The sequence below is a fragment of the Argiope bruennichi genome, chromosome 1 (assembly GCF_947563725.1).
Source record: "Argiope bruennichi chromosome 1, qqArgBrue1.1, whole genome shotgun sequence".
Lineage (NCBI taxonomy): Eukaryota > Metazoa > Arthropoda > Arachnida > Araneae > Araneidae > Argiope > Argiope bruennichi.
The window spans coordinates 124,901,986-124,919,442 of NC_079151.1; the positions used below are offsets into that span (position 1 = coordinate 124,901,986).

Below are 17,457 nucleotides of genomic sequence, written 5' to 3' on the forward strand. Positions count from 1 at the left end.
TCTTTCAATTATATTTTACTTCATTATTGTCTGTAAGCTCTATTATTTTTTTTCCTAGTTTGATTCGTCATTTTTTTTATTAAAATTTTGAAAATATCCAATAAGAAATAACTAAGTAAGAAATATCACTCATGCCTATCACTCTGTTGGGCATTGAAAACAATAAAAATATTGTAAACGTGTAGAAATAAAGGATAACTGTACGGTTCCAAATACTTTTCCTTTTTTTTTCATATAAATTCCACAGGCATTGTGCAATTCAGCACTTAAAATTGGTATTTTCCCATACATTTTTTTAGGAAGTTTTATAATCTAACAACCCTTTTGCGACGAAATATTGCAGGAACTCCAGTCATACATCGAATAATATTATAAACTTATTAAAAAAATTAAATTATTCTTAGTTGCTAATATCTGATACAAAAATGACTGATAATCTATAAATATGTTAAATTCTAAAAACACTCCTGGATGCATCAATACAACAATTTCATTCCAAAATCAGAAAGTGTCATCAGATTAGATAGCAGAAAAATCATTGTAGTTAAGATTAAAAAGGTTTACTTCATTTTAAAACATCCCAATATAAATAGTTTAAACCTTATTATTACTACAATAACTATTTTCTAATAACATTTAGGACAAGGTAACTTTTTTTTCTCTATCGCTGCTGAAATATGTAAACTATTTCTAGAATAGTTAAAAAATATTGTCATCTTCAGCCAAAAATCAACCAATGAAATGGAAGACCTCCTTTTTTTTTTTTTTTTTTTTTTGGCAATAATAAAAGTTCCGCTTTCTCGAAACTTTAGACTCATTATAAAAAAGGATTTTTAAAAGTCCCCCTCCTCCCCGTTTTCCCTCCTCGCTCAAATTCTAACTGAAGCTTGCAAAAACTATGAAAACATTCTTCGAAATCGCCCCGATTTTCTTTCACTTGCACCAGGAAATATCCCAGTCACGCGAAATTAATTTCGTAAACCAGATGGCTTTCTTCAAAAAAGAAAGCGCAGCAAAAAAAGAAAAAGAAAGTTAACAGTAAGAGAGTGCAGCAAATATGTCGCCCATTTATGAAGAAAGAGCGAAGTTTTCACTCGCGACTAATTAAGACATTTTTTTCGCATCAAATTAATTTCACTTTTTATCTCTCAAAGCAGACTTGAAAAACCAACCTGATTTATTTTGTACGGATTATTTTCCAAGCTACACATAGGAACTGCATTGCAGACTGTTTGTATCTAGAGAGGGGGGGGGGATGAGGGGAGAGGTTTATGCTTAAAAAAAGTGGAAGGTTTATAACACAAGAGTTCTTATCTATAAAAAGGGCTGCCTTTAAAAGATAGTAGAGCAACTGTGCACGCCTTACAGCTAACTAATGCCGTACTCCCCCCCCCCCACTATTAAAACAAAAATTTATTCGATTTTTAACGCTTGAGAGATACAAATAAATAAAAAGGTTACAAAAACAAGCTTCTATTAATACAATGGAAAAGTGGAAATTTTTTTAATAAAAATTATAAAGGTTAAAAAAAAATTGCACAAGTTTGAGGCGCTGATAAAAATACTCTCAAGTTATATTAGAAAATTCTAATCTCTTTTATAACATATTTTTAATTTAGTGCGAGGTTTTTTTTTTTGTAATATTTATTATAGTTTATCGTATAGTTTCCAGTGCTTTTCACTTTCAAAACTTTTCTCGCGAATTTAGCTGTTATAAAACAATCATTATGGTAATGTGCAGAAGATAATATATATTTACTTTTGAATTTTAACTATTTTAATTTTATCTCAAAAAGGTTTATTTAAATCGAAGCCATTTACTAAATAATAAGGGGCATATTAAATGAGTAGTAATTATAATTACTGTTATAATAGAATTTTTTTACTGAAATTCATTAAAACCATGATTCATTTGTGAAGTTTTTGATAAAAAGTTTATTTCCAATGATTTAAAGGTCACATTTTCGCTTTTAAAATACTATTATATATGTCTTTTTAATTCAGTCCAATATTTTTGAGATTCCAATTATAATGCGTTTCACTTTTTTTAAAAGTGTCCATAACAAAATTTCAGAAAAGAAGTCGTATTAATTTTTTTTAAAAAAATTATCCAAAATCACAATGATTAAAAACAGTAGAATATATTCACATTTTCATTTCTGACAGATTGGAATAAAATTCTTTTTTATTCAAATTCAACCATTCTGAAAAAAACTACTTTACATTTCGCAAACGATTTTTCATCTTGAAAATAAAATCTGTTGCCAAACAGTGAGCCGTTAAAATGGAGAAGAATACGAAATACAAAACACATACAACATAAAAAATTTTAAATTAAATAATGAATATTTGAAAGATGAGGTTTCTTCCAAAACATGCTTAAATCTCAGGATTTATTGAAAGCTCCATTTTCTTACATCACAGAGGTTTATATTATGAACGAGACGCATATCATTAAAAAGACACCGCTAAAAGCTTTTATCGATTCCACGCACACGGCGGGACTGTCTTCCACTAAACGTGCTTTAAACAGGGAGATCTTAATGGACATTCCTAATGGCTTTTTAATACAACCTATTATTACCAACCACTATCAAAATGGGAAATATTTATCAAGGAATATAATATAATGGAATTTGTAGCTCCGGTATGAGGAAAAACGGGATACTTTTTAGGGAACAACTTATGAACCATGAAATTGGTAATATTTCAAACACGGATCGGATGTTATAAACAAGCGTTTAACACTATATAGAAGATGAGGTAAGGACGCCATCAAACCAGAAGTTTCCCACTTTTAAAGGAAATTAATTCCGATCACGTTTGCCATTCGCCAGGAGGGAAGGAAAAAAAAAAGTCATGGAAAGAGGCAAAGTTGTTACCATCAGATACAGAGCAAATAAATTTTTCATTTTAGCGTTCCAGCCGCTTGTAATACGATGCCCTGGAGGCAGGAGCGGGACAACTCGGCTCAATAGTTTAGAAAGTTTCGACTGGTTTAGAACAATGGCTGGCTGCTACGGGTAATGGATTCGGGCAGATAGAATGCAATTACCAAAGCACCGATGCCGTATTGTCAGCGGTTACGGAGGACAAGGCATTGCGAAATTAAGTTAGTTGTTCGGTGAACGCAACTTCCACAGCTCCATAAAAGGGAGGGAGGGGGGGGGGGTCGTTCGCGAAGTGAGTTTCAAGTTCGTAAGCAAATGAAGGGAAGTTAAGAATTCGGAATTGTCCTCCGTTTTGCATAACATCAATTAAGCGATATAAGAAAGTTTTGTACAACTTTGTAGGCAGAATCTGCATTAACTGCTGCGTATAAATTGGTACAAATCACAGAATTGTAATTTCGTCTTTATATATGCAGAAAGGGATTTGGTTTTGATCAAGTAATCCAATATAAAACCAAGAAATTAATGCTCAATAATAAGATATCAACATATTAAAACTTTTAGTTTATATATACATATCTGAAGGATAATTACTTTAGCATCCAATAACACGATTTAAATTAACGAGTATTTACATATTCATCATCGTTAACTCGATGCTTTAATTCGCATCATTTTGTTTCCTTTCTTTCTTTCCTTTTTTTTTTTTTTTTTTTTTAATTATTTTACTGCTCCGATTTCAACCTTAAAAAAATTCTAAGGTAGAATTCTTAAAATGACTATTTTCAAATTTTTATTAACCAAAAATAAATAAATCTTTGCAAGACGGGTTTTTTCTGCTTGTCTGTATTACCGTAATATTAATTTCTAATTACTTTCTGATCATCAAATAAAAGTGCAGTAATCGGAAAATTTCATTGCTAAAAATTATAGGCTTAAAAAGGCATTTATTTGCATTTTATTATAAATGTAACCATCTTACGGAGATGAATATAATCGACTGTCGAATATCCATAAAAGGAAGGAAAATAAACGATGTTTGATTTCTGTTTATACAATAGCAATTCAACGTTTAGGAAATAAATAAAAAAAGTTCATTTTTTACAAATTTCGCACTATATATGTTAGAATAAATTTCTAAAAGATTTTAACAGTAAACAAATTTTGACTTTTATAAAAGAAAATATTTCTTCGCACTCAAAACTTAAAGCTAATAATTATTTCGATGAAACTTCAATGTTTTCTTTTTTTGTATTTGATGCAATGAATAAGTGTACTTCAAAGGAATATCATATGTATAAGAGGAACTCAAGCCTAACTCCTCTGATTTCAGAACGCCCCAGGAAGGAGTTTTAAATACCTCATGCTTGAATGAATCAAAAAAATAAAATGAAACGATTCGATTCAAATAAGGTTTCCAATATTAATCGTAGCTCAAAGCTAACTCCCCCGAATTCAGGATGCCCCAGGAAGCATTTATTGTTCGTTTTTCTCATTTTATTCCATTTTTCTATCTTACAGCAAGTTTAAAAATAGACACAATTCCTCTCTAGAAATTTGTATCTTTCAGGCTGGTTTTTTTAGAAACAACATTTATTCAAAGAGAAAATATTTTAGATTTGTATAAAAAGAAGTCGGGGGTACTGAAGGAGGCTTTAGAAAAATAAAGTCAAAGAAAGACTGAGAATCAAATGTAAACATGTAAGTGCGCACTGAAATTTTATACGCTGAGAAAGATTTACAACGCACAACAAAAACAAATTGTCAAAAACTATCCAAATTATACTTCGAGAAATTGGAAGAAACTGTAGCGAATTGAGATGAGTGAGGATAGAACCTCTGACGTTGTGGTTTGCAGTCCAGTAACATGACCATGATACAAAAGCATTTGCTCTGGTAGCGTAGTTGTTAACTGGCTTATAAGCTATTCACTACAAAACCAACCATGGATCATTTAAGGCAATATGACTATGTAAATCTAGAGAACCAGAAACAGAAGGCACTATGCTGATATGAAGAAGATGACCGAGAGATAAGCCCACTATATGAATCCAGAGATTTAAATAATATTATACATAATGCAAATAACGACCAAGAAATATACCGCTATGAAGAAGAGGGTTGAAAGGCCTTTTATCTGAACCTAGAGATTATAAAAATATATATAAGAGTAAGCTATATATATGTTGATTGAATAATTCTTCCCATAACCATCTGACTTTCTTCTACTGGATTGACTCCACAGGTTCAACGAATTTGTCAAAAAACTTATGAAAATTGGTTCATATTACTTAACACAAAACCTATCGTAAACAATCAAATGGCCTTATACCAATTTATGTGAAATTCTGTTTTTCCACTGTTTTTGTGAGATGCCGGTACTAATTTAATTCTAAACCTGTTATTACATGCGTTTCACAATACGCAACACCAAACATTTCCTGCCAAAATTCTGGGTCAATATGGAAATCGGTCTATTTTGGCGTGGTGTCAAATGGAAGTTTGGATATCCATACTCCCACTATTTCCACCATATGCACAATTTGGTATGGATAGTCTGTGAATGCGTATGGGGATGGAGATGTTTGGAATGCATGGTGTTGGGGCTTCCAACATTTTATAGGGAGACATTCTCAGCGGGATGTCGGTGAAGCAGAAATGGAATAGCCAGCCGTCAGTATCTCTACTGAAAGTTTGGATTGAAAAATGGAATGCGCGAGATTGCATGATTGTAAATGACCAGCTTCAGTAATTTCAATCTCATATACTGTAATAAGAGGTGGTTTACTTTCAGTAAATTTAACCAAGCAATATAAATATAAATGTAATCTTAACCTATAAATATTTCGTATAAATGTAATCTTAACCCTCCAGCTGCGTATCTCGGGATTTCCGCGGGTTGGCAATCAGTATCATTTTCTACGGCATCCCGCGTTTTTCGCAAAGAACTTATTTGCAAACATCGCATCTAAATAGTGATTTTTTTAAAAATAAATACGCAGTCAGTGGGTTAAATATCAATATGGAACATATAAAATCTATGAGGTGATATGAATTAAGCAATACCAATAGCTTTTCTATTAATAGATAAAAAAATTTCAAGCGCAATGGCCAGAAAGTAAGCACCATACACTTCAAAATTCCATTAAAACCTCCTCTCCTTTATCTTCCGAACTTAGATTTTATGTACATTTTTTTTTTCTTATCGGCCTATTTATTTTGCGGGAACTAAATGATCATATTTATAGCTGGAAAAACCCCTTGAACTCTCGTTATAAAATCCCTAAAAATAAATCCCCATTTATTACAATCCATGAGTCACAAATAAATGCTCCAAACAACCTCCTTCAAGGGTATACTGTTGTTCTAACGAGTCAAGAAGACATAACCCATTAAAGGTGTAAAGCCATTATACTCCAAACGTAATGATAGTTCTGCCACAGTCGAATGGCAGGCGATTACACTTACTTCGTATCTTTTGATCTTGCCGGTGAAGGCATCCTCCGGAATGGGATAGCTGAACACTTTCCCAGCCACAGCTGTTGCATCGGATATGCCCCAGTGCCTCTTGACAGCGTCTTTTCCGTCGACGATCTTCTCGGGGGCCTGTTCCTGGAGGCCGCTGTTGTCTAGGTCCCTCAACAAGAGATTCACGTAGTTCGTTTCGTCGTCGTCACTCGGCAGCGAGCAAGACACAGACATAAATAGGGCGAAAGCTAGGACTAAACACTGATGAGTTCTGACACTAGATGTCAATCGTTTCTGGAAGGAACTTCGCCGCGGTGCCATTTTTGGAGTTCTTTCTTTTTATTCTTGTTTTTTTCTTTCAAGCAGTCCTCAATGATGGGCTTCGTATATTAAAAAAAGAAAGATGACTTGTTACATTTTACGCCAGCACATGTGGCGAGTTGGAGCTCATTGTTTCAGGTCGCCGTTATGATCTGAAAAAAATAAGGAAACTAATTAGAAGGAATGACACATAGAAAAAGAAAAATAACATTTGAGATAGTCTATTTTATATGAGAACATGATGCGGTTTTTTTTGTGATGCCAAAAAATAAATAAATAAAAGATCAGAAGCATCAAGGTCAAGGGCCATTGGAGATAATCATAACAAATGGAATCATAGAACATATTAAATATAAGAAAAAAAAATCCAAATTTAAAAAGTTCGAATTTAGAATCTGAATCATAACCATCTTCTTTTAACTCTAATTACATTATTGAAAATGCTTCTGCAGAAAGATTAAGGTATGAAGATTAATCTACTTTTTACAAAATATTTCGGATGGTCCGATTGATTAATGCATTTCATGTAGCCAATTATGATTCAGAAGTTGAATTCTTAGTAATAAAAATTTATAATGCAATATAAAAAAATTGTTCTCGCATTATATCGAAAAATTTGAAATACCAGTTTTCGAATTCCCCAAACACAATAGAAATCTGGAAAGCAACAATTTAATTTCACTCAATCTAAGGCAAAATTTTATTTTCTAAATATTGCAGGCAAATAAAGTCTAATTCAGAAAAACGAATCATTCATTTAAACGATGTATCCAAGATCTACATCACCTACAAAGAACTCAATGTTTTTATATTTAAGCTATATAAACGTCTTGGTTTGAAGCAGTCTTAAGGGTATTCTAGGATGGACTTGCATAATCATGGCCCAAAATTATGAACAAAGATGATATTTGATCTGGCACCCTTCATTCTAAACTTCCACAACACCTCAGGGAGAAGATACATGGCCCCGACGGATTAATGTCGAGATGGTTCGAAGTTGGAATCGGATTTCGAATTTGGAATTTTCGAGGTTCTACTAGGCCACAATAGATTTAATGTCTCTATAGAGAATGCCCACTCTTAATCCTGGCTCAGTAACGGATTTCTAAACCATTAGAAATAGGCATATAGTTTCAAGTTGGAAGAATGATTTAAATGATATCGTTAATCGTTATATATTCGTTAAGTTAAGAAAGGTACTGCCGAAAATATAACGAAATCAAAATTTTATTCAGCTTTCTTAGTTAAATTTAGTAGATTTTGACTAATTAACATCTTCAACAATAACAGAAGGTTCCACACTTCTGTGAATATAACCGACCAAACTCTGAAGCTTTAAATAGTATTATTTTATATGATTTAAAAATAATTCGTTCGTCGTCTTGAAGATCAGCAAATAAAAGCATACAGCTTTCTCGAGGAAGAAGTTGATTGAATTTCACTTTTTTTATATTAAAGATAAGATTCATAACAGCCAGTCTCAAATGAAAAATCTTTTTTTCTTCCTTTTAATTGTTAGTGCGGCTGAAATATCTTATTAAAAATGAGTAATAGGAGCGATGGACGATTGTATGCAAGTTTAGATTTCGTAATTTTTTAAGCACAAACTTTACTGACTCAAACAGTATAAAATGGAATTCTTTACATTATTTAAAGCATTTTTCCGACGATTTCGAAGTTCGACAATGATTAGAGGGGACATCCAATACGTAAGCTATTTTTAAGCATAATAATAAGTATGTAAAGGCCATTCAAAACTGTTGTAAGAAAACGATAATCATTTACATCAATTGTAAATATTAGGATTCATTAAGTTTGCATTTTGTTATTCACCGGCAATAATTTATCATAAATTCCATTAAGATAATTTTTGAAAATAGCAGATATACAACCCCTAATGAAGCGTAAAAAACATAATCGAATATAAAAACATTCAAATTAAATTATAAACGATATTATCAACAAAGTAAAAAAAATCGAGTTATTTAATTAAATCATTTAATGATTTCTTAAAAAAACATTTCTTAAACAGGGATGGCAAAACATTTTTGAAGGAGATGGCAATTAAGATGCTGCGAAGAATAAATAGAAATGTTTTTTTATGAAAGGCAACTATATATATATTAATTTGAAGCTCCAATTCCAAACAAAAACAATTGGTGGTCACAGGTAGTAATTCAATAATTCATCAGTTCAATTCAAAAGTGTTCGTATTGTTGTGTTTGAGAAAATAACTGAAGTGATTGAGACCATTCAACGTTACGTTAAGGCAAGATTTATTCATAATTTTAAAAATGGTGACAGCCATTATATAATACCTTTTTTTTTATTATTATAATAATAATAATAGTAGGAAAACAATTGCAAAAATAAGTATAAACAAAATTCTAAAAAAAAAATCTTGAAAGAATTTTGATTACCTTGTTCATCAAATGCATTCCACATTTTCATTAATTTAAAAAGCAGATTATTTAATTCGAACATATAAAACATAGTAAAAATTCAAATCGTGTTATATAAAAATACGAATTAAGGAAAATTGTTTCTAAATTTCGATTGAATATGAGGAAATGGAATATTAAACTAAAATTATTAATTAAACATTATTTAATTTTAATTAATACAATAAAGCTTAAAATTTATAAAAATGATTTCAATAAATAAATACGTTAATAACAAATCAATGGGCAACATTTAGAATATATTTTGAAGCTTTGTAATACAATTGTTAAACTATACATTTCAAATATAATTTGAAAAAAAGTTTTATATAAAAAAAAGGCCAAAAAATTGATCGATTTTACAGAAACAAATTATTTACTTACGACCACTAAAGACATATTAATTATTTAAATATTTAATTACCGAAAACGATTTTATATTTTTTAATTTTGTTTTTGAATTAATCAAATTATAGATATTTTAATATGAAATTCATAAACCCAAAGAAAATAAATGAATCATCAAGGAATACGAATTAAAAATATTTGAACCAGACAAATTCCATTGTATAAAATAATATACATGTTTCTGCATAAAATGGAAAATTTTCCTGTTTATCTTGATCTCTTTCATATGCAATTATAAGTTTAATGTATCAATTAATGAATTTTTAATTTAAAATCAGCAATTAAAATATTAAGTAATTTAAAATCACTTAGAAACACTTCAACATTTCAAACGCTCTTATATTATTATAAGAATTAAAATAATAAATAGGAAGTGTTATCTAATTAGACAGTTAAGTGAATTTGTAAGTCAAACGGGTTAAGTAAAAATATTAATTTTGGACAATATTACTGTTATAAAATTTCATTATATAGGAACGTACCATTTATATTTGATGCGAATATATTTTAGATATTATTATTTTAAATATATGTACATCATTACATAGAGTTTTCCCATAAGTACACACTCTAGCTATGCAACTTCATGCAGCGAATTGCGCGCTTAGATAAAAAGATACTTATTTTTAGAAAAATTATTTCGCGCCAAATATCCATTCTAGAGATTTCACAAACTAAATATTTGTCAAAAAATTCCTAAAATAAATTTATTACTTAAAAGCAAAAAAATATCACCCATTCAAAATTTCAAAACACTAACAATTTAATTTCAATCATTGAATTTATGGCTAAGAATAAGTGTTCTGAAAAGAGGAATTCCAATCAATCCTGATCGATCAGAAACGCCACTGATTAGGTCAGAGCCCGAAATGGGATTTCAGGCGCCAACAGAATGCCATTACTCGCTGAATTCCCAAATGGGAACAGGGAAAAAGAAGCCAAGATTGGCGCTTTCTTCCCCCAAGGTGTCCAATATTTAATGGACCAGTATATCCCTCCTGTGGCGAAGAGGAAAGAAAAAGGAAGATAATCGAATAAAAAAGAAATAAGCATAAATTTTCCAGGACTTTAACTCCTTCAACGCCAAAGAACCCGTCAGTGCCTCCCCCTTATTTAACGCCTCCGCAATTTCTTGATGAATGTCAGCGACTATTTTTCACCAGCGTGCCAAGTGAAGTACAAGAAGCCAAGGTCGCCAAATAGAGAGGGAGAAAAAAAAAGATATATACTGATTCTCCAATTTGAAGGAAAATGAAAATTTTCTTTCTTCTTGGAATAAAAGAGAAATTGCAGGGGTTCCTCTTTTATTTTTTTTCGTGGGGTGAGGTAAATTAGGAAGGAATGCAAGCGTGCAGGAAATGTGGAAATGACCCACCAGGGAGCACCGGGAACGAAAACGTGGTAATTACAGGGTGGAAAGACTAAACTGCAACAACAAAAGAACATTCTCCGAGAAAGAATTTTTCTTCTCACAATGACGCAATTCTTTGTTAGACAGAAAACCTACACTGCCACGCTGAGGAAAAGAATGAGCTCGGGAAACCGAAACTCGCGAACCGCAACTTGAAATATTTTAAGAATTCATAATATGAAATTCCTAACCACGGAATGAGCGTAACACTGTCTTTACCAAGGGATCATTTTGACCCCTCAGAAAAATTTTTTCGTTCATTTTCTTCAAGAAAATTATTGCCGTATTTTATGATAATATTTTAACTAATTTTTACTTACATTTATAAGGCATATAATCGCAAATATTATCTTTTTGATTTTTTCGTTTCGGAGAAATGTATATAGTATATCTACTTTTACAGAAGGAGTCATTTTGACCATTCGAATAAATATTGTAGAGAATACATACAATTATATTTAAATATGTAACCGCTTGATAGGGACGCATATAGATATAGGTATAAATATAAAAATAAGCATGTGTTAGTAAAATGTGTATATATAAGAAGCAAAAAGATGAAGCCGAAAGTCAATCAGATAGAAGCCATTATAGTTTGTTAGTAAGAAGACGTGTAAGTCAATGTTTTGGTAGAAGATGATGGTAGAAGAATAGATGGCCTTGAAGATCTAGATTAGAAAATAAACTCCTTTTTTAGTAAACAAATACAGAGGAACTACCTTTTCCTCACACCACACTGCAAAAGAAATATATATTATATATATATATATATATATATATATATATATATATATTGAAAATATAAAAGTTTTTACTACTTTAACTTCATAATAGATAGGTCAATTTATATTTTTTCTAATTAAATACCGAAAGGGGATATGTTGATCCCTTTGGTAAAAACAGGTATAAGCCAACTCATGGTAAACCTAGGGGGTAATGTACCGGAATTATGTGTAAATAATTAATAAATCTCCGATGTTATCTTGCTTATATCACTAAATTATTTTTGTTTAAACTATCTATAGTAGTAGAGAAGAGAATATTTGAGCAGAGTAACTTCATCTGAGCAGATTTTACTCAAAATTTGATAGAAATCTGCAAATTTGATGTAAAAAACGTATAAAAAATTTTAATTGTCTATATCAAAGCGCTTTTGAGTTATCTTCGTCAGAGATAGACAGACGGACATTTTCCAAAAATGTGTTTTTCTAAGTTACAGAAGTCTAAAACGTGAAGACTCGTCCCAATCTCAAGTTCGAATTTTTCGAACGATTATTATAATTTTTCTATACTACGTATACGAGAAAGTAAAAAGTATTTCGATAAACATTAAGATTTACCAAAACTTTCACATTTGACTCGCATTAATTATATTACTTCACAAAAGAAAGATCTAACGGCACTTCTCTTCTCAAAAAGAAATAGAACTCACTGAACACGTAAATTTTCCTAGTCAGCCATTAAACGCAACGGATCCCCAATGGAGTTTCCAAGATTAATTCCAGGACGTCTTTTCATTCACCTTTATTTCCCTCAACCACCCACAGCTCTTCCCTCCCGGGGACATCAAAAGAGAAGGAAGAAGCTTTTAAAAGAAGCGGCTGGTGGAATGGGAGAGAGAAAACTTATGAGCATTCGTTCCACTAATGCCCCAAACTCCCTTCCCCGCCTTAATCCAGTTTCTGATTTCATTCCTGATGAAGTTTGAATCCTCGCACTGTTCCGGACGTCTTCCCTTGATCCTGGCAATCGGTCTTAGCCCCAATCCGTTCCCCAAGAAAAGTTATAGCCATTATTCCGCATTATGTAAGAAGAGCTCTTTTTTTCACCCGCCAGCGAGAGTTGAGTTGTAATTGCATAGCTCGTGAACGTTTCATTTTGTCCGGTTTTGTCCCCGAGTCTTTTCTCTCTCTCTCTTTTTAATACTCTAGCGATTATCTTCGAGGCGGATGGGATAGTATCGATCGCTTTTTTTTTTTTCTGCGTCATTTCTTTTAGTGTTTTGATTCGGTACAAATGTTTATCGGGGGAATATGACATTTTCGCCGCCCTTTTTTTTATTATTCGGAATTGGAAAAACGATAAAAAGAAAAATGGATGTCGGTGTACTCGACTGTGATGTGATAATCGAAACGTTGCGGAAAAGGAACATGACATATAAATCGTTTCTGAAGCTTGATTCGGAATTCCCCCATCTTTCGATTTTTCTTTGTTTGTTTTAAGTGTTTTAGCAATTTTCCAATACATCGCACTTTTTGAAGAAGCATGACGTTGCAATGGAGACTTATATTTACCTCGATAATAAACATACATGTCATTCATTTACGAAACAAGTCTAAATACAAGGCATCTGCAGTTTAAATTTTAATTTAAAAAATAAATGACAGTTTTGCGTGTAAGACGGCCATCGACATAAATTGGATAACCATTATTTGAAAGAGAGAATACAATTTGGTGTGTCTATTTCGAAACAGACAATCTTATTAAATTTATGCACGCTTTGATACTCAAATAAAATCATTAGGAATTTACAAATAGAATAGCAGGATACTGGGCATGCAAAACCGGGGAGTGGAGGTGGGAGATATTTTGAAAGCTACTCCACTCAATTTAATAATACCATTCAATGTGCATTTTTTTTTAAATTTTAATAAAAGCACTAGCAAAGGAGTTCAGGAAAATCAATTAGAAACTGAAAAAAACCAGTAATATTAAGGCAGTCGGCGGAAACGACATTTTATTTTTAACGATATTAAAATAAAATGCATTTATTGCATTTTATTTTTATTTTTAACAATAATACCCACTATATATATTTTTCATTATTAAATATTCTTAATCTCTGAACAGGTTTCTTTATAAAAACCTTTTGAATTTTGTTTCTGCACTCATTTTTAGGGGTATAATATTAATTTTCTTATATTAGCGTAATTTACGTTTTAATACTAATTACTCTTTAATGTCAATTTCTCAAATTCAAAATTTTGGAAAATATTTTAAAACGAAAAACCTCATTCTAATGATATTCTTTCAAAGTATTCCATATAAATTATTCACCTATACGTTCTACAGTTCTGAACAATAGAATAAGGGACCTGTTCATTTAAAGGTGTTTACAATTGCTTTAATGATCATAAGGTGAAAAAAACCCTTCATATCATTTATCATCCACATATCCATATTTAAATAATGAATAAAAATAACTTTTTGAGAAAGGTGCTATTGCAATGGAACGTTATATTTACCTCGATAACAAACATAAATGTCATTTATTTACTTAAATTACATGTCACTTACATGTACTTTACTTAAATTACATGCCCCAACATTACATATCAATTAATTACATTAAATAGGTAATATTTCTTAAGTATTTGTAAGATTTAAAAGAAATTATCTAATAAACTTATAAAATAAAAAAAAAAAAAATTCTTCCTTTATATTTCTTCTTACTCTCCAAAAAATAATAGATTTCTTCATTAATTTTAACAATATTTTTAACTTTTAACCGATAAATTTTTCTTCATATAAGTTTTTATCAATTTAATTTAAGTAATATTAAATATTTTATAATATTTCTCCAAAAAAATTCATCCCGAACATAGTACTATACCTTTAAGCATAATAATAATAAAACATTTTCAAAATTATAGATTTAGCGAAAGGCATTATTTTTAACTATTAATATTAATATATAAAATACTAATTATATCAGCATCAGCTAAACTTATTTTGCTAGTTACGTTAAAATACGATTCCATTCTATAATATATATATTGCAGAATAACCTCGATTATGCAAACCAGCATTTTTCATTTTTTTTATGAAGTTGCATAATTTTTCAGAAAAGACTCAAAATTTTGCAGAGGACTTAATTATCATATCTTGCGAAGGCTTGTATAAGTATGCTATCGGAAAAATATTCTTTTATAATTTGAAGAAATTATTTAGAAAAAATAAATAATAAAAATGCAGTTCCTTTCTTAAAAGACTACAAATAGTGATGTGAGAAAATTGCTGTAATCTTAATGGAAAAAAAAAAAAATTGAGGAGAATTTCACGTTGCTCAACGAGGAACTTTTTGAGAACAATCTTAAAGATGAATCGAGAAAATGCAAAAAGAAACAACGAAAATCGGCATGATTCGCGAATCTTCTTATCAAACATTGATTTATAAGTTTGTTTAAATGTTATAAATAAGCATTATTTCAAAACTTCATAATTTCAAATAAGTAATTTTGAAAAAAACCTTATTACGTCACCCTGTCAAATTCAGTCTGTATTAAGCGAGTTTTTGAATATTCCGATGCTATTCCAATCAGCTCGGTTAGTACACGACTTACTGTAGCTAATAAAAAAATTTTGGAAATCAAGGGCATTGAATGAATAAAACGAAAAAGAAACAACTAATCAAACATTTAAAATGAATTATATTTTTAAAAAACCTTACCACGATTTTATGGGAAGTTAAATTTCCAACATAATTACACCATTCAAGGAATCCTTGATGCACACAAGCGATGCTATTCTTAATCCGCATTCAATAACACACTCTTGGCGAATCTTGGCACTGTTAGGCGCTTATTATCACACTCCCTAGTGAATCCATAAACGCTAGGCCACAACTGCACGAAACTCTAAACGGAGGCACTCCATTTTCCTAAAAAGCATCCGTTAAAAATCTCCAAGGACACTACTACTTCCACTTCACAATCGTTCATTATCCAAGCATGGCAGGGCGAGTTTTTAAAAACAAAAGGAAACTCAAATCCAACAACTAAACTCCGTTAATGCAAATCGCGAAGTCTTTTACGAACAAAACAAATGAATGAATGAATCACCCGCCGCGGGTGGTTGTTCCCTCTCGTTCCTTCCGGAACTCTTCATCAAGAGCAGCAACACAAGGTCCCGCATATGCCGGACAGACAACTCAAATCAAACGGAAATCTGTGATTTCTGAGGCGGCAGCTGTTAGGACAGACGACTTTCATTGCGAGGGGGTAGAGAGAGAAGTAGGAAAAAGAACGATCTTTCTGAGGGCAGCAGTGATGAGTCAGCATCCAATGAACGCGTGTCACTCATCTGATGATGAAAAAATGGAAGACGATGGCACGATATTTCAGTTTCCACGATAGTTATCAGAGGCTGTTTTTTTTCTTTCCTTCCCTTGGCGAGCATTACTTTCTAGGAACATCTATTAAATTAGCAAGAAGATTTATAAACAAAATTAGGACAACGAATGTTTACAAAAATATAATTACAAATTGCGGGAAAAATTGTTCGGATTCTTTAGGACAGCAAACAACTACACGATTCAGTTTTCTTACCCTATAATATACATCTATATTTTTCAAAAGAATCTCGTATTTTTGTGTTGTTATTGCTCGTTTCTTCTCTTATTTTACAATTTCAAAAGCATTATTTTTGTTTTGTTTAAAGTAATCACCGGCATCAACACAGATTTTCAAATTTACTCCATTCATCTGAATTTACAAACAAAATAATAAGCAAACCTGTAATTTTTTTTATGATAAGTGAAAAATTGTGACTTTCATACCCATTCAATTTAAGCATGAAAGAAGTGAAATTTTTTATAAGCATTCAGCAGATATAATCGCTACAGGCACGAATTTGAGAAAGTGTTCTATATATTTCTGTGCTTAGCTAGTATAATCTTTTAGAATACGATCTACTTCAATGTCTTATTATTATTTAAGGAGAATAAAAGCACAGAGGAACTTGAAAACAATTTGTTTTCAAAAGCAAAAGCAACCTTTCCGTTACAATTCTCGGTATACAACACCAAAAATTTAAATTTTTCTGACAAGATACCAAACAAACTCGTTAAAGATCACTTTCAATTTATAAAGCCGTTGTTTTAAAGAATACTATTCAGGGGATTAAAATGAATCTTCAATGCAAGATTCGTCTATAAAATAAACTGTTTGACTAATTCATTATTTTCGATCGCAATGACGTAATTATTTTCGAATCTTAGTTTATATACAGTAGTTTATTGTATATAGAAAAAACAGTAAAAACACCACACCAACACAGGAAAATGAATTCTGTAACACTATGGATGTAGATAATATAATATATTGAAATTTCCCCCCCTCATTTGCACACAGAAATTGCCCAATCGGAAATCCAACAAAGTTTTATTTTTCGATTATAAATTGAGTACAAATATCAATCTGCAAACACATAAGGAATAAGAGTTTGGAAGACATAATATAAACAGGTTGTCTTGTAGGTCAAGTGGTTGCCTCACGAAATATTCAAATAAAAACCCACTCACCTGTAAAATGGACATAGTAAGCGTAGGATTGTAATACTTCCAGTTTCGACATTAGTTGCATAATTCGAAATATCACTCTTCTTTTCGCCAGAAATTTGATGAACACTGGCATTCACTAATACAGTCACTTCGGAGCAATTGAATTAGCATATGCATGGTAAATACCAGGATCATTCTGACACTATTTGCCTATTTGGCAAAATTATTTTTCATTAC

At 31.1% G+C, this 17,457-nt stretch overlaps 1 protein-coding gene across 3 annotated transcripts in view; it reads right to left on the minus strand.

Annotated features, from left to right (window-relative positions):
* Window positions 1-17,457, minus strand: part of LOC129957479 (dystroglycan 1-like) — a 179,111-nt gene that overhangs the window by 57,006 nt on the left and 104,648 nt on the right. For 2 of the 3 annotated variants that reach the window (XM_056069841.1, XM_056069923.1), the window contains exon 3: window positions 6,360-6,832. In XM_056069841.1, coding sequence (XP_055925816.1) covers window positions 6,360-6,680 — 321 coding nt within the window. In that variant the 5' untranslated portion in view covers window positions 6,681-6,832. Of the gene's footprint in view, window positions 1-6,359; window positions 6,833-15,390; window positions 15,854-17,457 lie in introns of those variants that run through there. The other variant, XM_056070011.1, reaches the window with a different exon arrangement.